General features: G+C 62.8%; 1 protein-coding gene across 1 annotated transcript in view; it reads left to right on the top strand.

Annotated features, from left to right (window-relative positions):
- The window catches only part of ABCA2 (ATP binding cassette subfamily A member 2), a gene marked incomplete at both ends in the record, with an annotated part of 33,209 nt that overhangs the window by 2,947 nt on the left and 9,895 nt on the right, over window positions 1–20,367 (top strand). The window contains 26 exons of the mRNA XM_082492535.1: window positions 5,391–5,484; window positions 7,954–8,065; window positions 8,514–8,680; window positions 8,902–9,029; window positions 9,432–9,536; window positions 9,998–10,183; window positions 10,275–10,493; window positions 11,121–11,452; window positions 11,754–11,913; window positions 12,011–12,139; window positions 12,457–12,624; window positions 12,933–13,029; window positions 13,443–13,616; window positions 13,706–13,808; window positions 14,444–14,558; window positions 14,923–15,113; window positions 15,346–15,496; window positions 15,791–15,995; window positions 16,569–16,733; window positions 17,030–17,210; window positions 17,504–17,716; window positions 18,033–18,229; window positions 18,315–18,497; window positions 18,950–19,134; window positions 19,236–19,356; window positions 19,622–19,912. Of these exons, the coding sequence (XP_082348661.1) occupies window positions 5,391–5,484; window positions 7,954–8,065; window positions 8,514–8,680; window positions 8,902–9,029; window positions 9,432–9,536; window positions 9,998–10,183; window positions 10,275–10,493; window positions 11,121–11,452; window positions 11,754–11,913; window positions 12,011–12,139; window positions 12,457–12,624; window positions 12,933–13,029; window positions 13,443–13,616; window positions 13,706–13,808; window positions 14,444–14,558; window positions 14,923–15,113; window positions 15,346–15,496; window positions 15,791–15,995; window positions 16,569–16,733; window positions 17,030–17,210; window positions 17,504–17,716; window positions 18,033–18,229; window positions 18,315–18,497; window positions 18,950–19,134; window positions 19,236–19,356; window positions 19,622–19,912 (4,372 nt within the window). The remainder of the gene's footprint in view (window positions 1–5,390; window positions 5,485–7,953; window positions 8,066–8,513; window positions 8,681–8,901; window positions 9,030–9,431; window positions 9,537–9,997; window positions 10,184–10,274; window positions 10,494–11,120; window positions 11,453–11,753; window positions 11,914–12,010; window positions 12,140–12,456; window positions 12,625–12,932; window positions 13,030–13,442; window positions 13,617–13,705; window positions 13,809–14,443; window positions 14,559–14,922; window positions 15,114–15,345; window positions 15,497–15,790; window positions 15,996–16,568; window positions 16,734–17,029; window positions 17,211–17,503; window positions 17,717–18,032; window positions 18,230–18,314; window positions 18,498–18,949; window positions 19,135–19,235; window positions 19,357–19,621; window positions 19,913–20,367) is intronic.

The raw sequence follows: 20,367 nt of genomic DNA, 5'->3' as shown, positions 1-20,367 counted from the left end.
ATGGCAGCGTGCTGCTGGGTTTTGTTTGGCCCTGGGGAAATGTTGGTGGTTTGGGGCTCTTTTGGAGGAATGACGAGCAGAAGCTGAGGCTCCGGGTGCTGCTTTGGTGTCGCAAGCATGTTGGTGCGGCTCCTGGTGCGTGTGCCCTGGGGTTGGGGGGAGGATGAACGTAGGGCAGGGCAGAGCCAGGCAGCGGCGTGGCTGCTTTGCCCTGTGCAGGGTTTGTGCCTTCTGCTCCTTGGCCAAGAGCTGGGAGGCTCTCACCAGGCAGAGGAGTTGTGCTGGCAGCTCTGCCCCTCGCTCCCTGGCCAGTGGGAGCGGAGCTGGGAGACCTTGATGTCTGCAAAATAAGAAAGGCTGAAATTTGGGGTACTGAGGGGGCTCACCCAGCTGGCAGGACTCTGCTGCAGCAGCGACTGTGCCGGGCTGCCGTGTCCCTGGGGGACAGGGCACCCCGTGCCGGCAGAGGCACTGCCAGGTCCTGCTGCCGGGGCTGGGTGGGGGCTGGTGCCGGATCCAGCAGCAGGAATCGATCGGGCGGGCGGGCGCTGCCCTGGCTCAGGGTGCTCTTTGCCCCCTTGCTGTTTGCAGCTGGTGCAGGGGGTGGGGGGACGATGACGGGGACGGGGACACACACGCAGGCTTGGCAGCGTGGTGCTGGCGAGGCAGTGCTGGGCAGTGTTCCTGTGAATCCCTCCCTGCTTGCAGGGTGGCCGTGGAGGCAGCTGTTATAGAGGAATTGGTGGCCCGGACGGTGGGTGGCCATGAGCTGCCAGGCCTGCAGGGCTCTGCCTCGCTCCCTGCCCGCAGGGAGAGGCTACCGGGTGGCTGGCACCTTCCTCCACACTGCGGCTGCCAGCACCATCCCGCCTGTGCTCCGGCCGGGCATCTTGTGCCGGTGGGAGGGGGGGCATTTCCCAGTGCCATGTGCCAGTGGAGGAGCACTGCCGCGTGGCTCCAGGACATGGTGCTACTGATGACATGGCCCCCTCAGCACGGCACACTGGTGCCCAGCTGACACGGCACCGCGGGGCTGGCACAGGGGAGAACCGTGCTCGGCTCTCCCTGGGCCCCCGGCTCTGGCATGCCAGGACCGGGCTCAAGAGAGGTGTTGGCAAAGCCCAGTGGGAATTTCCTCCTCCCTGAGGCACGTCCCTGGGCCACCATGCCAGGGCCACTGGGCAGGGTGCAAGGCAGGGAACGTGCCCTCGCTGGGGGCAGGTGGCAGTGGGACAAGAGGTGATGGGCACAACTTGCTCTGAGCAAAAGTGCTGGGGGGTTGGTGGCCCTTGGGCCCAGCCTTGGCTGTCCCCGTGGGTGAGGGCACAGGCAGGGTGACCTGGGTGGGTGTCTGTGGGCTGGCCAGGGGTGGGGGCTCGGCTTGGCCTGGTGGGTCTGCCTGGCCACGGAGCCTCGCTAACCCACTGGCTCCAGCATTTGTGTTGCCCAATGACCATGGCTTCATCCACCTGCGCTTCCCAGCTGTGGGCAAGTAAGTGGGTATTGAACAGCGATTAAAGTCTGGAACCATCAAAAAGTTGAAGATATCTGGAAGAGGGCAGGTTTAGATTAAACATTAGGAATTTTTTTTTCACTCTGAGGGTGGTGAGGCACTGGCCCAGGTTGCCCAGAGAGGTTGTTGAGGCCCCATCCCTGGAGGTGTTCAAGGCCAGGCTGGACGTGGCCTTGGGCAACCTGGGCTGCTGGGAGGTGTCCTGGTCTATGGCAGAGGGTTGGAACTGGATGATCTTCAAGGTCCCTTCCAACCTAAACCATTCTATGATCCTATGATTTCCACCTGCCTTAAAATGCTGTTGGAAAAGTTGGGCTGTTGATTCTCAAGGAGCTGAGCCCCATCCCTTAGGGCTCCTGTGGGCCGGCACCTGCTGCTGCCGGCTCGGTGGGCAGCACTGGGACCTGCAGGAGAGGCTGGCAGGGGGTGGGCAGCAAGGGAGACCCTGCCCTGTCCGCCAGCGGGTGCAGGATGGAGGCTTCCAAGGCTGGGTTTACCCAGGGCTGTGCATGGTGCTGCTTCACCTGCGTTGGGGCCGGTAAATCCCCATATGGGTGCCAGGCCATGGAGAGAGGGGGGCTGATGTGGCAAGTTTGGGGTGTGGGGGCATCACTGGGGTTGCTGGGTTAGGGGTCTCTGAGTGGGGGCTCCCAGCCCCTGTTGTCCCTCTGCCAGGCTGTGCTGGCCAAAGGCGATGGCTGCAGCTTTGGAACATTCCTGGGAGCAGGCAGGAGGGATGGTGTGGACTTTTGGGTGGTGGCGGTGGACATAGAGAGCTGCCTCCGCCCGGCCTGGCTGCCCCCACGGGGAGTGCCCAGCTTGTCTGTTGGGGCATGCACGTCCTGGGGACGCTGGTGAAGTTGTCCTGCCAAATTCTGTGGCCCAGTGCCTGGCTTCAGCACGTCTCCCAGCTGCCCCTGGTGCTTGCCAGAGGGTGGGCACGGTGGGACCGCTGTGCCAGGCCGGGCCGTTTGCTCTCGCTGTGTCCCATGGGGCTTGTCGGTGCTTTTGGCCTGGCAGCGTGGGACCCGCACATCCCTGGCTGGCGCTGCTGCCTTGTACTCGGGCTGTGCAGCGCCTGACCTCCCTCGTCCTCTCCGCGGCCCCCTGCTCCCATCTGCCAGCATGGAGGAGGGCAGATGCAGGCATCGAGTCGCTGGCTCGGTGGTCCAGGGAGCTGAGCATCCCTCTGCCAGGGAGGTGCCTGCCTGGGGCCAGCACCCTGCCGGCAGCACCCGCCAACCTCTGCCTCGCTTGCTGGGGGAGTCGGGCAGGATCCCGCTGCCCGTGCCTCTGGCCCGTGGCGGGGCTGAACGTGGGGTTCCAGCAGCCACGCGCATGCCTTGCTGTCCGTGGCGGTGGCAGGCAGACCATGCAAAGCTGAGCAGCACCCACAGTCTCGTCGTGCTCACCTCTCCCACAAGGTTGAGGTGAACTTGTGCCAGGGGGATGTACAGACGTGTGTATGGGGTGGATCCCTCTGGCAGCCCAGCTCTGCCCCTGCCCGGGAGCTGCCCCCGGCCCTCCAGTCACTGTCACCTGGGCACAAGGTGGGTCCCACCCCAGCTGCTGCACCCGCACCCCCCACAGGCATACGTGTGAGAGCCCTCGCGGAGGGAGGAGTGAAGAAGGGAATAAATGAGAGGACAGGACAGACCGCGCTGGTCGGTGCTGGCCATGGCCAGCTGCTGGCAGGCACCAGCCCTTCTCCCCTTCTTGTCCCTCTCCTTCTCCAGCGTTTCCTTCCCAGCCACCCAGATCCTGGCCATTCTCCCCTTGCTTCCTCGCACAATGCCACAGTGTCTCCCAGTGTCCTGCACCTGCCGGTGGGGACCCCGGGCTGTGCCAGAGTTGGGTCCCCCTGCTGGGTGCCTCTCCCAGGGGGGGCTGAGGCTCCCTTGGGACAGCATCCCCCCCCGCTTCATGCCCCTGCCTCTGCCCCGTTAGGTACGGGGCAGATGCCTGGGAAGCCCCCACAGGGACAGTCCTGAACACCAGAGGGGCAGGATCAGTCCCAGAGGTGAGGGCTTGTGAGCCCAGCTCTGCTGCCACCTCTGGCCATCGCTGTGTCACCCCTGGTGGTGGGGGACAGCCTGCCCTGGCACTGGGGTGTGCAGGAGGGGTCAGGGGCAGAGGATGTCTCTGGGGAAGGAGATGAGCCAAAGGTCAATGACCCACTTTAAAAAAATAAATAACAACAAGCGGGTCCCTCCTGACACCACCAAGGACCCAGCGGTCCCCAAGGGAGCCTGGTACAGCCCGGCGTGGGTGTGGGGGGACAGTCCCACAGGCGCCTGAGCACAGAGGCCCAATTGTGTGCCTGGTAAACAGGCGGGGGGGGAGCCACAGGGCGGGCAGAGCGGGTTGGGGTGTCCCTTGCCATCCCACCAATGCAGGGATGGTGACAGCTGGGACTGTGCCAGGGACCGGTGGTGCTGTACAGATGGGGATTCCCTGGTACTGCTCCTGGGGTGTTCGCTGTCCCTGTCCCCTCCAGCCCTTCTTCTTCTGGGCTCTGCCTTGCCCCCATAATCGGCAGCTCTGGGGGGCATCCGTGGGTGCAGCTGTACCTGTCCCACAGTCCTGCCAACCGTGGTGCCCCCAGGAGTGCCGCAGCCATGCACTGGCAGGGGTCTGGGTGCAGGGGTCCCTCTGCTCATTGCCGTGTGCTGAGCTGCTGTAACTTTTTGTCAGAGCATTTGCAGCCCGTGGGTGAGGTCAGTGTGGAGGTGATGCTGTTAGGGACAGGAGGGCTTGACCCTGTCACCTGCTGCCAACTGGAAGGACTTCCAGGCAGCCCCTGTCATTTTAAAGCCCTCTCTTCCCACCCCACTGGCATGTACCTTCAAGCGCCTCGTCACTGCGGGAAGGTGCGGGAGCGCGGTCAGAGGTGCCAGTGCTGTAGTGGGCATCTTCCCAGCAGTGGAGCTGGGGTGTGCCCTGCCCATGGTGTCAGCGGGTCCCGGGGTCTGATCTGGCCCTGAAGCGAGCTGAGATTGGCTCACCTCACCCCGTGCCTCAGTTTCCCCACATATAGTAGTTCCCTTCCACTCGGCAGCAGTGGCGATGGGGCCGTGACGTGGTCTGGGCACTCCTGGTGCAAACTGGCGGTGGTTGTGCTGGCAGCGTGCCAGGTGCCCGCTCCTACCGGTGCCCATCCCCAGGGCATGGAGCCCAGCCTGGGCTACCTGTGCGATTGGGGTCAGGGATTCCTGGGGTTTTGCTGTGAATTACAATATGCTGCCAGTGGAAATCCTGCGCAGCCGTAGCCTTTTGGGAGGGCACAGAGAGGGTGCTGGGACCCCCTGTGCTGCCCTCAGGTGCACCCAGTGCCAGGGCCTGGCCAAAGCGAACCTTGCCCTGGCAGCGTTGGGGTCTGGCCCCTGCATGGCCCCACGGGTGGGACCCAGCGGTGGCATAGGTGGCAGGGGAACATCATGCCAGGCAGCTGCCAGCTGTGAGGGCACTGCCAGGATGGGGGCCTGCAGCCCTTTGCTGGCCATAAGGACTTGGGGTCATCTCCCCTGGGCAGCCCCAGCTGTGGTGGCCCGTCGGGGCTGGGATCGAGCCCTGACACCCTGTTTGCGTTACTGGAGTAAGGGTCCACCCCCTCTGTGGTACCCTCGCCTGTCCCGAGGCGCCCCAGGCAGTATGGAGCAGGCAGGGTGCAGGCAGGGGCAAGCAGGAGATCCTTGGGTGCCCAGTGACCCGTTTGCCTCTGGCTGAGCTGTGACAGTGCCACCAGCCACCTGCAAGACACGGGCACAATGCCGTGCTGCACCAGTGCCCTGGGGACCCCCATCCTGCCCATGCTCCTCCTTGATAGCCGTGTCCTGTCCCCAAGTGTCATGATCCCTCTGCTTTGTGTCATCCCCAGTGGGTGCTGGCCTTTGAGATCTTCATCCCCCTGGTGCTCTTCTTCATCCTCCTGGGGCTGCGGCAGAAGAAGCCAACCATCCCTGTAAAGGAAGGTGAGTGCCAGTAGGGTGGTGTCTGGGGCACTCGCACTTGGGGAAACCCTGAGGATCTGGGGAGCTGCTCCAGCACCCTGGGGACAGCCTGGGGGTGGGGGGGGGCTGTGACAGCTGATGGGGACCCTGAGGTGCCTTTTGGGGGGGCATAGCGCTGGGCAGGGGCTGCAGCCGAGGGCTGGCAGGGCAGATATGGGGGTGTTGGAGAGCTAGAGTCAGTCCCAGCCTGGAGGTCCTCCCCTAGTGGTGGCAGCACCAACAAGCCTGTGGCTGCCATTGGCAGGGATGTATTGGGGGTGGGGGAAGAGGAGATGGAGTTGGATGGTGCTGGGACAGCCATGGTCTCTCCGAGTGCTCGAAGAGCAACCAGAGCGGTGCTGGGAAGGGCTCCTCAGCTCCTTGAGGTGCTGGGGGGAAAATACACTCTGTGGAGCCCCACACCTGGCTCCGGGAGGGCTCTGGGGCCTTGGCAATGTGACAAATTGATGGGACTGGAGCTGGGGGCGCCTGGAAATGTGCAGCCGGAGCTCTAGCCGGGGCTGTGGGTGCCGGTGCCCTGCCAGAGGTGGAGGAACAGAGCTGCCGCCTCGCCAGGGCTCCATGTGACATCAAGACAGCCTGTGGGATGCCCACCCTGGCGGCTGCCCTTGTGTGGGTGGCGCGGTGGGGCCAGAGGGAGATGCTGGGAACCAGTGGTGGCGACCCGGTGTAACGATGGTCCAAGCCTGTGTTTCAGTGTGTGCCGGCGAGGGAGAGCCCAGCTGCGAGCGTGGGCCTGGCTGCGGGCGGTGGCGGGCACTGCCCTGGTTCCTGCCCCGGTGCTGATGTGCGCTCTGTGTTGTGTGGTGTTTTGGTTTGATTTTTTTTTTTTCCTTTTTGCTCATGTTTTCTTTTTCTTTCCCACCATCTCCCCTGCCCGCCTGCCCTCCATGCCTCTACTGCATGCGCCAGTCTGTAAGTTGGTGGGGTGGGTGGGCGCCTCCCCCTTCCCCTGCCTGTGCCAGCTACGTATTTTGGGGAGAAAGAGCCTGGTTTGGATCAACTCACTCTGGCCTAATCCACACCTCTGTAACCCTGTCTCCTTCTTCTGTGGCTGGTGAAGATGAGCTTGGGCAGCACAGTGTGGCCCCTGCCAGCTCCTCCCCAGGGGCTGCCCAGCCTGGACCAGCCCATGGTGATGTCCTCACTGAGTTGGTGGTGTCCCCACTGGGTTCCCCAGGTTCTGGGGCTGCTGGCAGTGATGTCCCTGGCCCCTTGGGGCTGCACAGGGCTCTCCAGGCCAGGTGGAGGCTTGTCTTACCCCTGCTTCTTGCCTCCCTCCTGGAGCAGACCTTCCTGGGTGCTGGCAGCCATGTGGTGGCCTGTGGTCACCCAGTCTTGCCTGTTACATCCCCCCTGGCTGGTCCTCAAGGGGCTGGAGATGGCTTCCATCCCTGTATCAACCCCAGGTCCCTGTACTGGCCCCTTGCAGCTGGGAAAAGCCGGGATGTGGCACTGCGAGGAGCCTGGAGGCCAGCAAGATGCCACCCATGCGCTGGCTTTGTCAGGAAAGCATGGCATAGTCACCAGTCTGCCCCGCCACCCCAGCAGGTTGCTGGCCCGTCTCATGCTACACTCATCCCTGCCCTGGGCTGTCCCTTGTCCCTGCCAGAAGCCCATCTTCACCAGCTCCTGCCCGTTGCAGCTGTGCTAACACCACTGACCTGCCTCTCTAATCACTGGGCCACCAGCTGGGGTGGCAAGAGCAGTGTCCCTGCCTGGCACTGCCCAGTGACAACCTCTGGTCACTGCCCAGTGACAACCTCTGGTCCCCTTCTGGGCTTGCCCTGCCCTGGGGAAGGACATGGAAAGACCCCAGAGGGATGATGGCTCAGCTCTGGCGGAGGGGGGGGAAGGTTTGCCATCCCCTTGCTGCTCCTCATTTTTTCCATCTTCCCCCCACTGTGTCTCCATTTCCACCCACCTCCAGCAGCCGCACGTCGGGGCAGCCGGGCAGGGGTGGGGGCAGGGGATCAGGGAGCTGCGGGTGACAACTCTCCCTGTCGTATTCTTCCTTGTCCTCCTCTTCCTTTGGAGATCCAGCAGTGCCTCTGAAATTACTAACAAGAGGAACCAAGAGGCCGGGGGAGGTTGGCAGCCATCCTGGGGGCAAGTTGCAGAAGTTGGCATCGTACTGGGGTGGGAGGAACCTGTCACCCAGAGGGGAGTGGGCAGGGGCAAGGGGACAGGAGCCAGGGTGGCAGGAGCTGGCCACAGCCCCAAGGGGCCACCAGCCAGGTACAACCTTGGTGGGAAAGCTGCAGACTTCTGACCTTGGCCGCCAACCTCCCGTGGGACTCGCAGGGTCCACTGCGCGCTTCTCTGAACTGAGTGTCTGTCTCTCCGGTGGCCCCCTGCCCCCTCCCTGCCTCTCCTCCCTCCCTGCCCGCACCTTGCCCGGCCTCTTCTGCGCTCTCTCGCTGGCTCCAGCTTTCTACACGGCGGCCCCGCTCACCTCAGCCGGGATCCTGCCCGTCATGCAGTCCCTGTGCCCCGACGGCCAGCGTGACGAGTTCGGCTTCCTGCAGTACTCCAACTCCACGTGAGTCGCACGCTTGACGCGCGCTTCCTTATCCCACCCTGCACGCTCCCGCACACTCCCGTGCACAGCCTGCCCCTTCCCATGCTGGCACTGCCCTGCCGGGGACAAGGCACAAGCCCCTGTCCCCCAAAGGACTTGGGTCCAGAGCATCGTGTTCCCAGGGTGCAGGCGACATCTCAGCCCATTCCCCCACGGGCTCCCGGGTGCCTGGTGCTGGGAGGAGGACGGAGGTGGCCCTCAGGGTCACCTGGAGGTGCTGGGGCTCTCCTCTGTGCCCCTGGCACGGTGGATCCAGTGCACAGGCGAGGGCAGCTCCTGGGGCAGCAGTGCCACGTGGCAGGCAGCACTGCTGCCCCATGCACCCGAGGGGCTCGTTCCCACCAGAGCTCTGCGGAGGGTGTCCCCATCCCCCTGTCCCTGAAGCCAGAGTGGTGCTGGGCTCTCGCAGGGTGACGCAGCTCCTGGAGCACCTCAGCGAAGTGGTGGAGCAGAGCAGCCTCTTCGACCCGCAGCACCCGGGGCTGGAGGAGGAGCTGGAGTCGCTGCGCCGGCGCCTGGAGGCACTCAGCAGCAGTGAGCCCAGCTCCATGGAGACCCACTTCAGCAACCGAGCAGGTAGGCTGTGTCCTGCCTGTCCCCCGCTGCCTGCACAGGCAGGGATGGAGGTGCCCACCTGCCAGGCACCCAGCGATGTGGTGGCATGTGACAGTTCCCTGCCACTGTCCCGCATAGCTGCGTGCCAAGCAGGACCAGCTGTGATATGTCCCTGCCTGGGGCTGTGCCATGTCCCCAACACTGGCAGGCTGCTCTGACGCCCCCGACTTGCTCCTTGCCAGGATCCGGCTTCACGTTAGCGTGGGCGGCCAAGGACCAGGGCGAGCTGCACCGCTTCCTGACGCAGAACCTGTCCCTCCCCAACAGCACGGCCGAGCTGCTCCTGGGCTCCAGCATCGACCTGCGGGAGGTGGGTGACGGCCTTCGGGAGGTGGGTGACGGCCTTCGGGAGGTGGGTGACGGCCTTCGGGAGGTGGGTGATGGCCTTCGGGAGGTGGGTGATGACCTTCAGGAGGTGGGTGACAACCTGCAGGAGGTGGGTGGTGACCCGCAGGAGGTGGGTGACAAACTGCAGGAGGTGGGTGACAGCACAACGCTGCAGGGCCAGCTTTGCCAGGGGTCCACATTGCCCCAGCGAATGGGCACATCCTGACCCATATTGAGCCCTGACCACCAGACCTGCAGGGTGGAGGTCAGCAGGCACCTGGCCAGGACTCATCCTATTCTGCCACCCCATTCTGGGGCATTGCTGGGCAAATGAGTGTTTCCGCTCTCGGCACACTTGGCAGCCCCACTCCTCTCCCCGGTGCAGGTGTACCGCCTGTTTTTCGGTTCCTTTCCTTTGGTACCCGATGAGACCCATGAACGAGACCTGTGGGATGGGTTTGGCCCCGGTGAGAAGATGATGCAGCTGGAGGTGAGGAGCGGTGAAGAGGGGACGTGGTGGGGCAGAGCTCATCCTGTGTGTCCCGTCCATGTCCCACCACAGGGCAATCTGGGGGTGTCCATCCCGGCAGGGGGGATGTGATGGGATGCTGTCAGGTGGCCAGAGCAGCACCCAGGGATGGCTGGGTCCTATCCCGGTGCTGCCACCAGTTTCCCCAGTGCTTCCACACCAGTACCTGTGCCTCTGTTTCCCATTGCAATGGGTGTTGGCACCGCCTGGACAATGGCTGTGGAAGGACGGGGGGAGATTGTTCCCTCCTGTGGCTGAGGTGCAGGGGACCCAAGCTCTCCGCATCTGCACATCCCCTATTTTTCCCCTCCCCATGGAGACTGTAGACATGGGTGCTGTGGGGCTGTGCACGTGTGCTTGTGGGGGACCCTGGGGAACCCCCGTACCACCAGCCACCCCACCACAAGTTGGTCCTCTTGCAGAAGAGTCTCCCCAGCAGCTGGAGGAGCCTGCGGGAAGGACTGGTCCACAGGGCACTGCGGGACCCGGCGGCAGCCCCGCGCCGGCCAGCGCTACTCCGCCTGCTCTCCCAGGCCCTGGGCCTCACCAGTGCCGCCCCGGCACCCACCACCTCCGACAGCCCCCAGGCCTTCATCACCGAGATGGAGGTGAGCACCTCGTGGGGCGAACTGGGGGCATGTGGGCAGCTGCCGTGCCCCTGCACCTGGGGCTGCGTCCCCATGGCTCCCTGCCCCGTAGGGTGTCCTCTTCACCGGGCCGGTGCTGGAGCAGCTGACGTGCGAGCAGAGTCCAGGGGAGCTGCGCCGCCTCCTGCGTGTGGCCCCTGGGCAGCAGCCGCTGCTGCAGGCGTACCGGGCGCTGGCCTGCAACGGCAGCCGGGCTGCCCGCCGGGAGCGCTTCGCCCAACTGGCCACCGAGCTGCGGGACCAGCTGGACACCCCCAAGATTGTCAGCAGGGTGAGAGCGGGACTGTGGGATGGGCCTCCCACTGGCTGTGGGACAGGGATGAGTCCTGGGCAGGGTTTCCGTACTCACCAGGGGTTGTGTGGGGACGGGGGGTTCTGTGACATGGCCCAGTCCCTCCTGGTCACCCCTTTACCCCACATGGGCACCCCCTGCCCAGCCCCATGGTGGGACCCCAGATGATTCCCCCTCCTGGCACCCGCTTGGTCACTGCCCATTGGATGGGCTGGGTGTCCCCAGCATCCTCCAAGCATGTCCCTGCAGGCTTCTCTCCCTGGGACTGGCAATGTCTCTGGTGGCACAGCTCCTCAAGACTGGCTCTGAGGTCCCCTCCTCATCCCACCCAAGTCTGACATGTCCCTTGTGGTCACAGAGGACCACCCTTCCTGCCTGTGGGACATCTCATGTCCCCTAACAAGACCCTGCCAACATTTGCCTGCGCTCCCACTGCCTGATAGCCATGGATGCATGGCAATGAGTGCCAGCTGGGCACAGCTCCAACCTTCTAACCACTAAAGCGGACATGCCACTACATGGGGTTCCCTTTGGTCCCCCTCCTGCTGGTGAGCAGGGCTCTGTTGCCCCACCCAGGGGTAACCCCTTGCCCGCTCGTCCTCACAGCTGAAACTGGATGAGGTGAACAGCACGGCCGCCCAGCACCGCCTCCGTGCCCTCCTGGAGGACCTGGTGGAGATGGAGAAGGTTCTCCGTGATGTGGACATTCTCTCAGCACTGGCCAAACTGTTGCCCAGGGGAGCCTGCGCCAGCAAGACCCCCCTGCCCACTGCCAACAGCACCGGCTGGGCTGGCGCCAACACCACGGCCGGCAACACCACGACGGAGGAGGAGGGTGCCGGCGGGGACCCGGCCGGCGGTGAAAACCCCCAGGGACAGTTCTCAGCATTCGTGCAGCTCTGGGCTGGGCTGCAGCCCATCCTCTGCGGCAACAACCGGTAGGAGCCCCGGGGGCTGGAGGGGGCTGGATCCAGGTGCTCTCTGGTTGGGACAGGGATGTGGGAGAGCCCACCTGGTCTCTGCCAGCGGTCGAGGGCCCTGGTCATGCCTTGATGAGCATGCAGGAGATGGATGCTCCACCACATCCTTGTGCTGTGGCCGGGGAAGTTCCCTGTGCTGGGCAGCACCATGCTGGCACAGGAGTCGGTGTGAAATCCCCTCCTGGGCAGGGGTGGGGGCTACTCGCAGCGAGGGGTGCTGGGGCTGGAACGCAGTTGGCAGCCTGAGCCCTCTTTGCAGGACAATCGAGCCTGAGGCGCTGAAGCAGGGCAACATGAGCTCGCTGGGCTTCACCAGCAAGGAGCAGCGAAACCTCGGCCTCCTTGTGCATCTGATGACCAGCAACCCCAAAATCCTGTACGCACCAGTGGGCACTGAAGTGGACAAGGTCATCTTGAAGGTAAGGGGTCAAAGACTGGGAACCCTGTCCTTCCTCTCCCACCAGCCCCGCTCTGCAGGGGTGCCTCTTCCCACGGTGTGACCTTCCTCCCCCCCAGGCCAATGAGACCTTTGCCTTTGTGGGCAATGTCACCCACTATGCCAAGGCATGGCTGAACATCTCCCCCGAGATCCGTGCCTACCTGGAGGAGGGCAGGCTGCAAAGGCGCATCCGCTGGCTCCAGCAGGTAGGATAGTGCAGTGGGGACCAAGTCTGCCTGGGCTTTACTGCCCTGGAGTTTGGAAGGAGATGTCCTGCCCCCAGGCACCTCATGGCTTCTTCATGAGAAGCTCTCAGGTGCTCCTGAGTGCCCACCCTGCTCTCGCGAGGACCAGGCTGGTTCCCTGCGCAGGGTGGATGCTGTCCCTCCATTCCCAGGAGGAGTGTTGGGTCCTGTCTGTGTCCATGGGGAGGGGGTCCTGTCTGTATCCATGGGGAGGGCAAGGAGCTGAGAGGCAGGTTGTACACCAACTTATCCCTCCTGTGTTTTCCTCTGTGACTCAGTTCACCGCTGACCTCCACAAGCACCCGGAGATCCTGAATGTCTCCGACAGCGATGTTCTTCACAACTTTCTCAGCGGCAACTTCTCCCTGCCCAATGCCAGTGTCCTGCTCCAGCAGCTGGACACCATCGATAATGCCGCCTGTGGCTGGGTCCACTTCATGGCCAAGGTGAGTTTGTGCCTGCCTGTGGGAACACGGGTGCTGGAGTGGCACCCACTGCCTGCAGCTGAGGCTCTATGGGGCTCAAGAGGGGTCAGGTCCCCTAAGGCCATGGGATGGGAACCCTGGAGGAGCTAGTGGTTTCTGCAGTGTCAAGAGCTTTGGGGTAGATGTCAACAGTGGAGGTGTGTCCATCCACCTTTGGGTACAGGGGCTTGCAGGGTGGCTGTGGGTGGCAGATGCTGCACTGTATGCAGGGACCGTGTGTTAGACCCATCAGGGGCAGTGGTGTCTTACTGGCCTTCCCCTCCCACTAGGTCAGCGTGGACATCTTCAAAGGCTTCCCAGATGAAGAGAGCATCGTCAACTACACGCTGAACCAGGCTTACCAGGACAACGTCACGGTCTTTGCCAGTATGTCCCCGGGAACCATCCCCTTTGCAGGGGCCCCTGAAGCTGCGTGCTTCTCCAGCTTTGCCCTGGGCTGGGGCCACTGGCTTTGGGACGTGGCTCCCTTGGTACATGCTTTGGGTGGGTGAGCAGACCGAGCATCTCACGATACCCATCCTCTGTCCCTGGCTGAGCCCTGCCGGGCACAGCACCCTGCTGCTGTCCTGGCTCTCCCACCACTGCTGCATGCTGTCCACGTGCCCTCACATCCCATGCCAGGGCCATGCCCACTCTCCTCATCTGTGGCAGCCCTCGTGATGCCCTTGGCCCTTGGGACACACTGAAACTCTCAATGTCCCTGCCTGTCACTGCGGTCTGGCTGGTGTGGCCATCTCCTGTGGTGCCAGCGGGCTACCTGCCTCTCCCACTGCCCGCAGGCGTCATCTTCCAGACCAACAGGGATGGCTCACTGCCCCCGCACGTCATGTACAAGATCCGGCAGAACTCCAGCTTCACGGAGAAGACCAATGAGATACGGCGGGCTTACTGGCGGCCCGGCCCCAACACCGGCGGCCGCTTCTACTTTCTCTATGGCTTTGTCTGGATCCAGGGTGAGTGCCAGTTCCCTGCCACAGCTGCCCGTGAACCTGGCCCCTGCCCGCACTGCCTGCTCAGCTTGGCCTCTCTCTCTCCTCCCCAGACATGATGGAGCGCGCCCTCATCAACACGTTTGTTGGCCATGATGTGGTGGAGCCCGGCAACTATGTGCAGATGTTCCCGTACCCATGTTATACCCGGGACGAGTGAGTAACACCTGCATGGGCAGGGGCAGGACTTTCCCTTTTCCCCTTTTCAGACTAGGACACTTCAGCTGGGAAAAGGGAACAAGTTTGGGGGCCTGAGAAAGGTTGGTGACATTGGGGCTGATGAGCAACCAGTTAAGCCCTGTTCCGTGGACCACCAGGCTAGGCAAGCAGGGGAAGGTCTTTGTGCCCAGTTTGCAGCTGAAGCGAGGAACTCGTGGCTGCGAGGTGTCTTGGAGGCTGAAAGACTTGGGGAGAAAAAGAGGAGTGTGGCAAATGGATGGCACATGGATCTGTCGGTGGTTATTGAATGCAGTGGTCTGGAGGAAGCACCTGGAGAAGTCCCAGAGCCACTAGCCCTCCAGGGCAGGAGGGTGGATAGGGCCCCGTCCACACCAGGGTAGGCAGGGCACTGGGCTGATCCCGTGGCTGCTGCCTGACAGCCAGGACACTACATTGTCCTGTGGACTCATTGGAGAAGCTCTTTCAGGGCACTAAGGAGCTGCTGGACTGGATGGCTGGTTGTCCCCGGGTGGTGGGAGAGCCCTTCCACTGCCCTAGTGCCCCAGGGTCTCCCTGGGTCTCTGCAATGGTGCCACCATCCAGCTCTCCCTTCTTTTCCTTTACCCCACCAGTTTCCTCTTTGTCATCGAGCACATGATGCCCCTGTGCATGGTGATCTCCTGGGTCTACTCGGTGGCCATGATGATCCAGCACATTGTGACAGAGAAGGAGCATCGCCTGAAAGAGGTGGGGATGGTGGGAGAGATCCCTGGGGAGGACTGGCATCTCTGAGCTCTAAGTTCTGCAGCAGTTCTGTGCTGCATCCCTGGGCACCTTCCCCATGTCTCCAGGCTGCGTGAGCTGGGGTGGGTGCAGATCCCACATCCCTGGGCTAAGCTGGTCTTTCTGAGTGTCCCCAGCACAAGCCCTGCTCAGCTCTGGAGGGAGCTGAGCCTGTTGGCACCCTGGCACAGGGTGCTGTGGCCTGCCTGCTCCCAGCAGCCTCTAGGGACCCCTCGGTGCGGCCCATCTATCTCCCAGCCCCAGCAAGTGAGGCAGCAGGGATGGGCAGGGTAGGAGACAGCCCTGCTGAGCAGCGTTGGCTTCGCAGGTGATGAAGATGATGGGCTTGAACAACGCAGTGCATTGGGTGGCTTGGTTCATCACTGGCTTCGTCCAGCTCTCCATCTCGGTCACAGCACTCACCGCCATCCTGAAGTATGGCAAGGTCCTGATGCACAGTGATGTCCTCATCATCTGGCTCTTTCTTGCCATCTATGCAGTGGCCACCATCATGTTCTGGTGAGCTGCCTGGTCCACTCTGTGGGGTGAGGGGGCACAGGCAGTGCCAGAGTCCTTGTGCCATGGGGCAGGGGTGCTGGGAGCTGTGTGGGCAAGGGCTGGTGGAGGGGCACAAGTACCCCCAGCCAGGTGATTTGAGGGGCAAATTTATCACCTCAACACCAGCAAAATCAGATGGTGTGGGGAAAGCCCTGGTGGGGTAGGATCCAAGGTGATGCTGTCCTCCCTGCAGCTTCTTGGTGTCGGTGCTCTACTCCAAGGCCAAGCTGGCCTCTGCCTGTGGAGGCATCATCTATTTCCTCAGCTACGTGCCCTACATGTACGTGGCCATCAGGGAGGAGGTGGCGCATGACAAGATCACAGCCTTTGAGAAGTGCATCGCGGTGAGTTGGCTGCAGCTGCTGGGGAGGTGCTTGGCCCCAGGTTTGCCCTGGGCACTCCATGTCCAGTACACAGGCCACCAAGCTGTCACCAAGCCCTGGGCAAACGTCTGCCTGTATGAACCAACTCCCCATGGGGCTTTGGAGGCATCTCCAGAAGGTTTGGTGCCTCCCAGGGCAGGGACCATCTCCACGGGGCTGGGTGGGGCAGCACTGGGTAGGAATTCGCCCCAACCTGTTCGTCCAGAGGTGGCCTGTGGTTCCCGCTGACGTCTCCTCCCCTCCACCTCTTCGCAGTCCCTCATGTCCACCACAGCCTTTGGGCTGGGCTCCAAGTACTTTGCCCTGTACGAGGTGGCCGGTGTGGGCATCCAGTGGCACACCTTCAGCCAGTCGCCCGTGGAAGGAGATGACTTCAACCTCCTGCTGTCCATGATGATGCTGATAGTGGATGCTGTGGTGTACGGGGTGCTCACTTGGTACATTGAGGCTGTGCACCCAGGTACGTGCGGGCTGTGGGGTATGATGGCACCTCTGATCTTATAGGAGCCTCTTTGCTGGGGATGCTGCTAGTCCCTGGTGGTGTTCAGCCCTGACATGGTGGGATTTGGCACAACGTGCCTTCAGGGTCCCCTGCCTGTGTCCTGTTGGGAACACCTGCCCACACGCCCCGACCCACTGGTGACACCAGCAGGTTCCTTGGAAATCTTCAGTCGTGTGTCTCAGTTCACTGGACGACTGTAAGAAAACAAGATGTCCCTGGCTGGAGCTCTGTTCCCCTTCATCACCCTCCTGGGGAGGAGTCTCACCTGCTTCCTTTGCTTTCCTAGTAAAGCTGAAGCCAGGCCCAACCCAAAGCTCAAAGGACTTTGCTTCCTTGCACAGCCCAGCAGCGTCACCCTGAGCACAGCTGGCCAGGGCATTTGCAGCCCCCACCCCACAGTGATGTCCCTGAGCTGGGGAAACCCCATGCCCATGCCCGTACCTGTGCCAGGCTCTGCCCTGGCCCTCGACTGGCTTCTGCACGGACATGGGTGTAGGGTTGGCCCTGACTCCATAGGGGTTGTGCTTGCAGGCATGTTCGGCTTGCCGCGGCCCTGGTACTTCCCCTTCCAGAAGTCCTACTGGTTGGGCAATGGGCGAGTGGAGACCTGGGAGTGGACCTGGCCGTGGTCCCGCACCACTCGCCTCAGCATCATGGAGGAGGATCAGGCCTGCGCCATGGAGAGCCGGAGGCTGGGTGAGGATGGACAGGGGTGGCATGGTTTGGCCCAAGGATGGCACTGGCTCTGCTGCAGGGTCCTGCATGGACCCCCGTGTGTCCCCTGTGCCCTTCTCAGGGCAGGATCCTGGGCCAGGTGCTGCTGTCACCCATGGTGCGGGAGGGGGGAAGCTGGCAAGAAGGAGAGGGGAAGGGGCCACGAGCCAGCACAGGCACTGGGAAGGAGAAGGGGAGGTTCATCCCCTGGGGAGCCCTGCTCCAAGCCCGGCCTCCCTGCCAGCCCTCGGCTCTTCACCATCCCACTCTCATGGCAGAGGAGACCCGAGGCATCGAGGAGGAGCCAACCCACCTCCCGTTGGTTGTCTGCATTGACAAGCTCACCAAGGTCTACAAGACAGACAAGAAGCTGGCGCTGAACAAGCTGAGCCTCAACCTCTATGAGAACCAGGTGGTGTCCTTTCTGGGGCACAACGGCGCGGGCAAAACCACCACTATGTGAGTGCCCATCAGGGCAGATATGTGCCATATCCTTCTGGCCCGCTGCAGTGGGTGGGGAAGGTGCTGCGTGATGTCCTTGCGGGGCCCTGTGGCATCTGGTGTCATGCCCAGAGGGCAGCCGTGTGGATGTGCGGGTTGCACAAAAGGGGGACAGGTAGCACGTGCATGGCATTGCCCTGACATTGCTCTGCCTGGGGCCCAGCAGATGCTCCTGGAGGTGGTGGTTGGGATTGGGACCAGACGGAGGAATATGAGGTCCCTCATATTGTTGCCTTTCTCCATCCATCCAGGTCCATCCTCACCGGCTTGTTCCCTCCGACCTCGGGCTCCGCTACCATCTACGGCCATGATATCCGGACAGAGATGGATGAGATCCGGAAGAACCTAGGCATGTGTCCGCAGCACAACGTGCTCTTTGACAGGTTGACTGTAGAGGAGCACCTCTGGTTCTACTCGCAGCTCAAGAGCATGGCAGAGGAGGAGATCCGCAAGGAGATGGACAAGTAGGCACCCCCTAGGTTCTTTTGCCCCATCCGTGCCTTTTGCATGAATGGGTCTTTTTCCTGCTGGCTGTGCTGTGGTGGGTGATCTGGGAGCAGAGGCGTCCTCCGGACCACCTCCACCAAGTGTTTTCCAAAACTTGGGGTATCAGGCTGTGAAATCAGCAGAAGATGCTTCTGTAGCCTGGCTGTAGCTGGGCTGTCCCAGCAGCTGAGAGCCCTAGGTACCACACGGGGAAGAGGCATCGCATGCTCCCTGTAGGCACTGGGCGCTGGTACGGCCCCCCCAGCATCCCTGGTGCTTCTCCCCTGTCCCCAGGATGATTGAGGACCTGGAGCTCTCCAACAAACGCCACTCTCTGGTGCAGACCCTCTCAGGGGGCATGAAGAGGAAGCTGTCGGTGGCCATCGCGTTCGTGGGCGGGTCGCGGGCCGTGATCTTGGATGAGCCCACAGCTGGCGTGGACCCGTATGCACGCAGGGCCATCTGGGACCTGATCCTCAAGTACAAGCCAGGTGAGCGGAGGTTGGCAGAGCCCACCATTGCTCCTCTGGCTGCGGTGGCTCTGGTCTTTCTGATGAGGCTCTGTGCCACTGTCAGGGAGAACCATCCTGCTCTCCACGCACCACATGGACGAGGCGGACCTACTGGGTGACCGCATCGCCATCATCTCCCACGGCAAGCTCAAGTGCTGCGGCTCTCCGCTTTTCCTCAAGAGCACCTATGGCGATGGCTACAAGCTGACGGTGGTGAAGAAGCAGTCAGACACCAGGAACGGCACAGGTCTGGGGGGCAGTGGGACTCAGTGTTTAAAGGAGTAAATAGGACCAGCCCTTCTTCAGCCCAGGAAAGGAACAAGAGGTCAACACCCAAGTGCTCCCACCCCGAGTCTCGTCAGGCCATGTGGAGGGTGGAGGGGGACGGGGTAGGGGTGTAGGAGGTGGCATTGTTCAGCCTTGATTTCTCTCATCTGGGGCCCGGCTTAGACCCTGCGTAGTGGCATTTGCCTCTGGGTGCTGGTTCTGTCTGGCCTGTGGGCTGACCACCGAGATGTCCAGTACAGGCTGTGGTGCAGAGCACTGTCTCCAGGCCAGGCAGGGCAGCTGGGAAACCTCCAGCACCCCGTGGTGGAGGCTGGAGGAGTGTCTGCAGTGCTGGGGTGTAATGTGGACTTAGTGGGTCCTGGTGGGAGGCTGGGTGAGAGGTGACCAACCGGTGCTGCTCCTCTGCCGCAGAGCCGGGCCAGCCACACAGCCCCCTGGCCCACTCCTCTGTCAGCCCCTGCTCCGAGCCCCGTGTCTCCCAGTTCATCAAGAAATACGTGGCCTCCTGCCTCCTCATATCGGACACCAACACCGAGCTTTCCTACATCCTTCCCAGTGAGGCCGTCAAGAAGGGCTGCTTCGAGAGGCTCTTCCAGGTGCTCGCAGGGGCTGGTGGGGTGGGCAGGCAGGCGGTCGCAGGGGGCCATGGCGCTGTGGGCACATCCTGCCCTCCTCACACCACGCTTTGCCTCCACAGCACTTGGAGCAGAGCCTGGAGGAGCTGGACCTCACCAGTTTCGGGCTGATGGACACCACACTTGAGGAAGTCTTCCTGAAGGTGTCCGAGGAGGACCAGTCTCTAGAGAACAGCGACGTGGGTACGGGCGGCAGGAGGGCACATGGTGGTGCTGGGACTGGCGAGGCTGTGTGCCTTGGTGTGGGCTTGGTGGCTCCTCTCTGCTTCCACGTGGCTGCAGGGCTCTCCTTTCCCAAGGGAAGGAGTTGTCTCCAGCAGAGCCCATCCCAGCCAAGGGCAGCCGGCCTCTGCTCCACTACGGGTTTCCAGAGCAGATCCGTCCCTGCTCCGTGCCACACCGAGGTGAAGGGTGGCACTGTCAGTGGCAACTCCCCTTCTCCTTCCAGACATGAAGGAGTCCAAGAAGGATGCCCTGCGGCCACCTGCCCCTGAGCTGGGCCCAAAGCCTGAGGCCAATGGGGAGCCCCTTGCTGAAGCAGCCATGCCGGAGAAGCCTGAGGTGGAGCTCAGCAACCTGGTGACCTGCTCCAAGCTGGCGCAGTCGCAGGCGTCCCTGCACTCAGCCTCCTCGGTGGGCTCTGTGCGGGGCGACGAAGGTGGGGCTTATTCCGAATTCTTTGGGGATTACGCGCCCCTGTTTGATAACCGGCAGGACCCTGATAACATCAGTCTGCAAGGTTCGTGCCGCCGGTGCCCGGCCAGCGGCAGGGGCCAGGGGAGGTGCTCGGCTGGGACGCGGAGGGTCGCCGGGGCAGTGGCAGCGCCCGTCCCTGCACCCAGGCAGGGCAGAGCTGGCCCTGGCCTGGGCAGGCGGCTGTGCCAGGGATGGGGGGCTGTGCCTGCTGGGGCAGGACCCCGCGGCGGGTCTGATGATGCATCCGCCGATGCTGTGCCCAGAGAGCTGCAGCCTGGGTGGGAGGGCTGGGAATGGGTGCTTCCACCAGTTTGCACCCCCAAACTGGTCGCATGTGTGTGGGGGGGGCTCCCATGCTGAGACCCGGAGTGGGCGCAGCTCTGCCCTTTGCCTCCCTCAGATCCCACAAGTGCCACCCTGCAGACCCACCCCACTAACGCGCTCGCTCCTCACGCTGGCGCCCGGTTGGGTTGTCTCCTCTTGGTCCTCAGTCGTCTT

The sequence above is a fragment of the Vanellus vanellus genome, assembly GCF_965231255.1.
Source record: "Vanellus vanellus genome assembly, chromosome: 18".
Taxonomy (NCBI): domain Eukaryota; kingdom Metazoa; phylum Chordata; class Aves; order Charadriiformes; family Charadriidae; genus Vanellus; species Vanellus vanellus.
The sequence above is the reverse complement of the archived record's forward strand: the minus strand, read 5'-3'. Positions and strand labels throughout refer to the sequence as shown.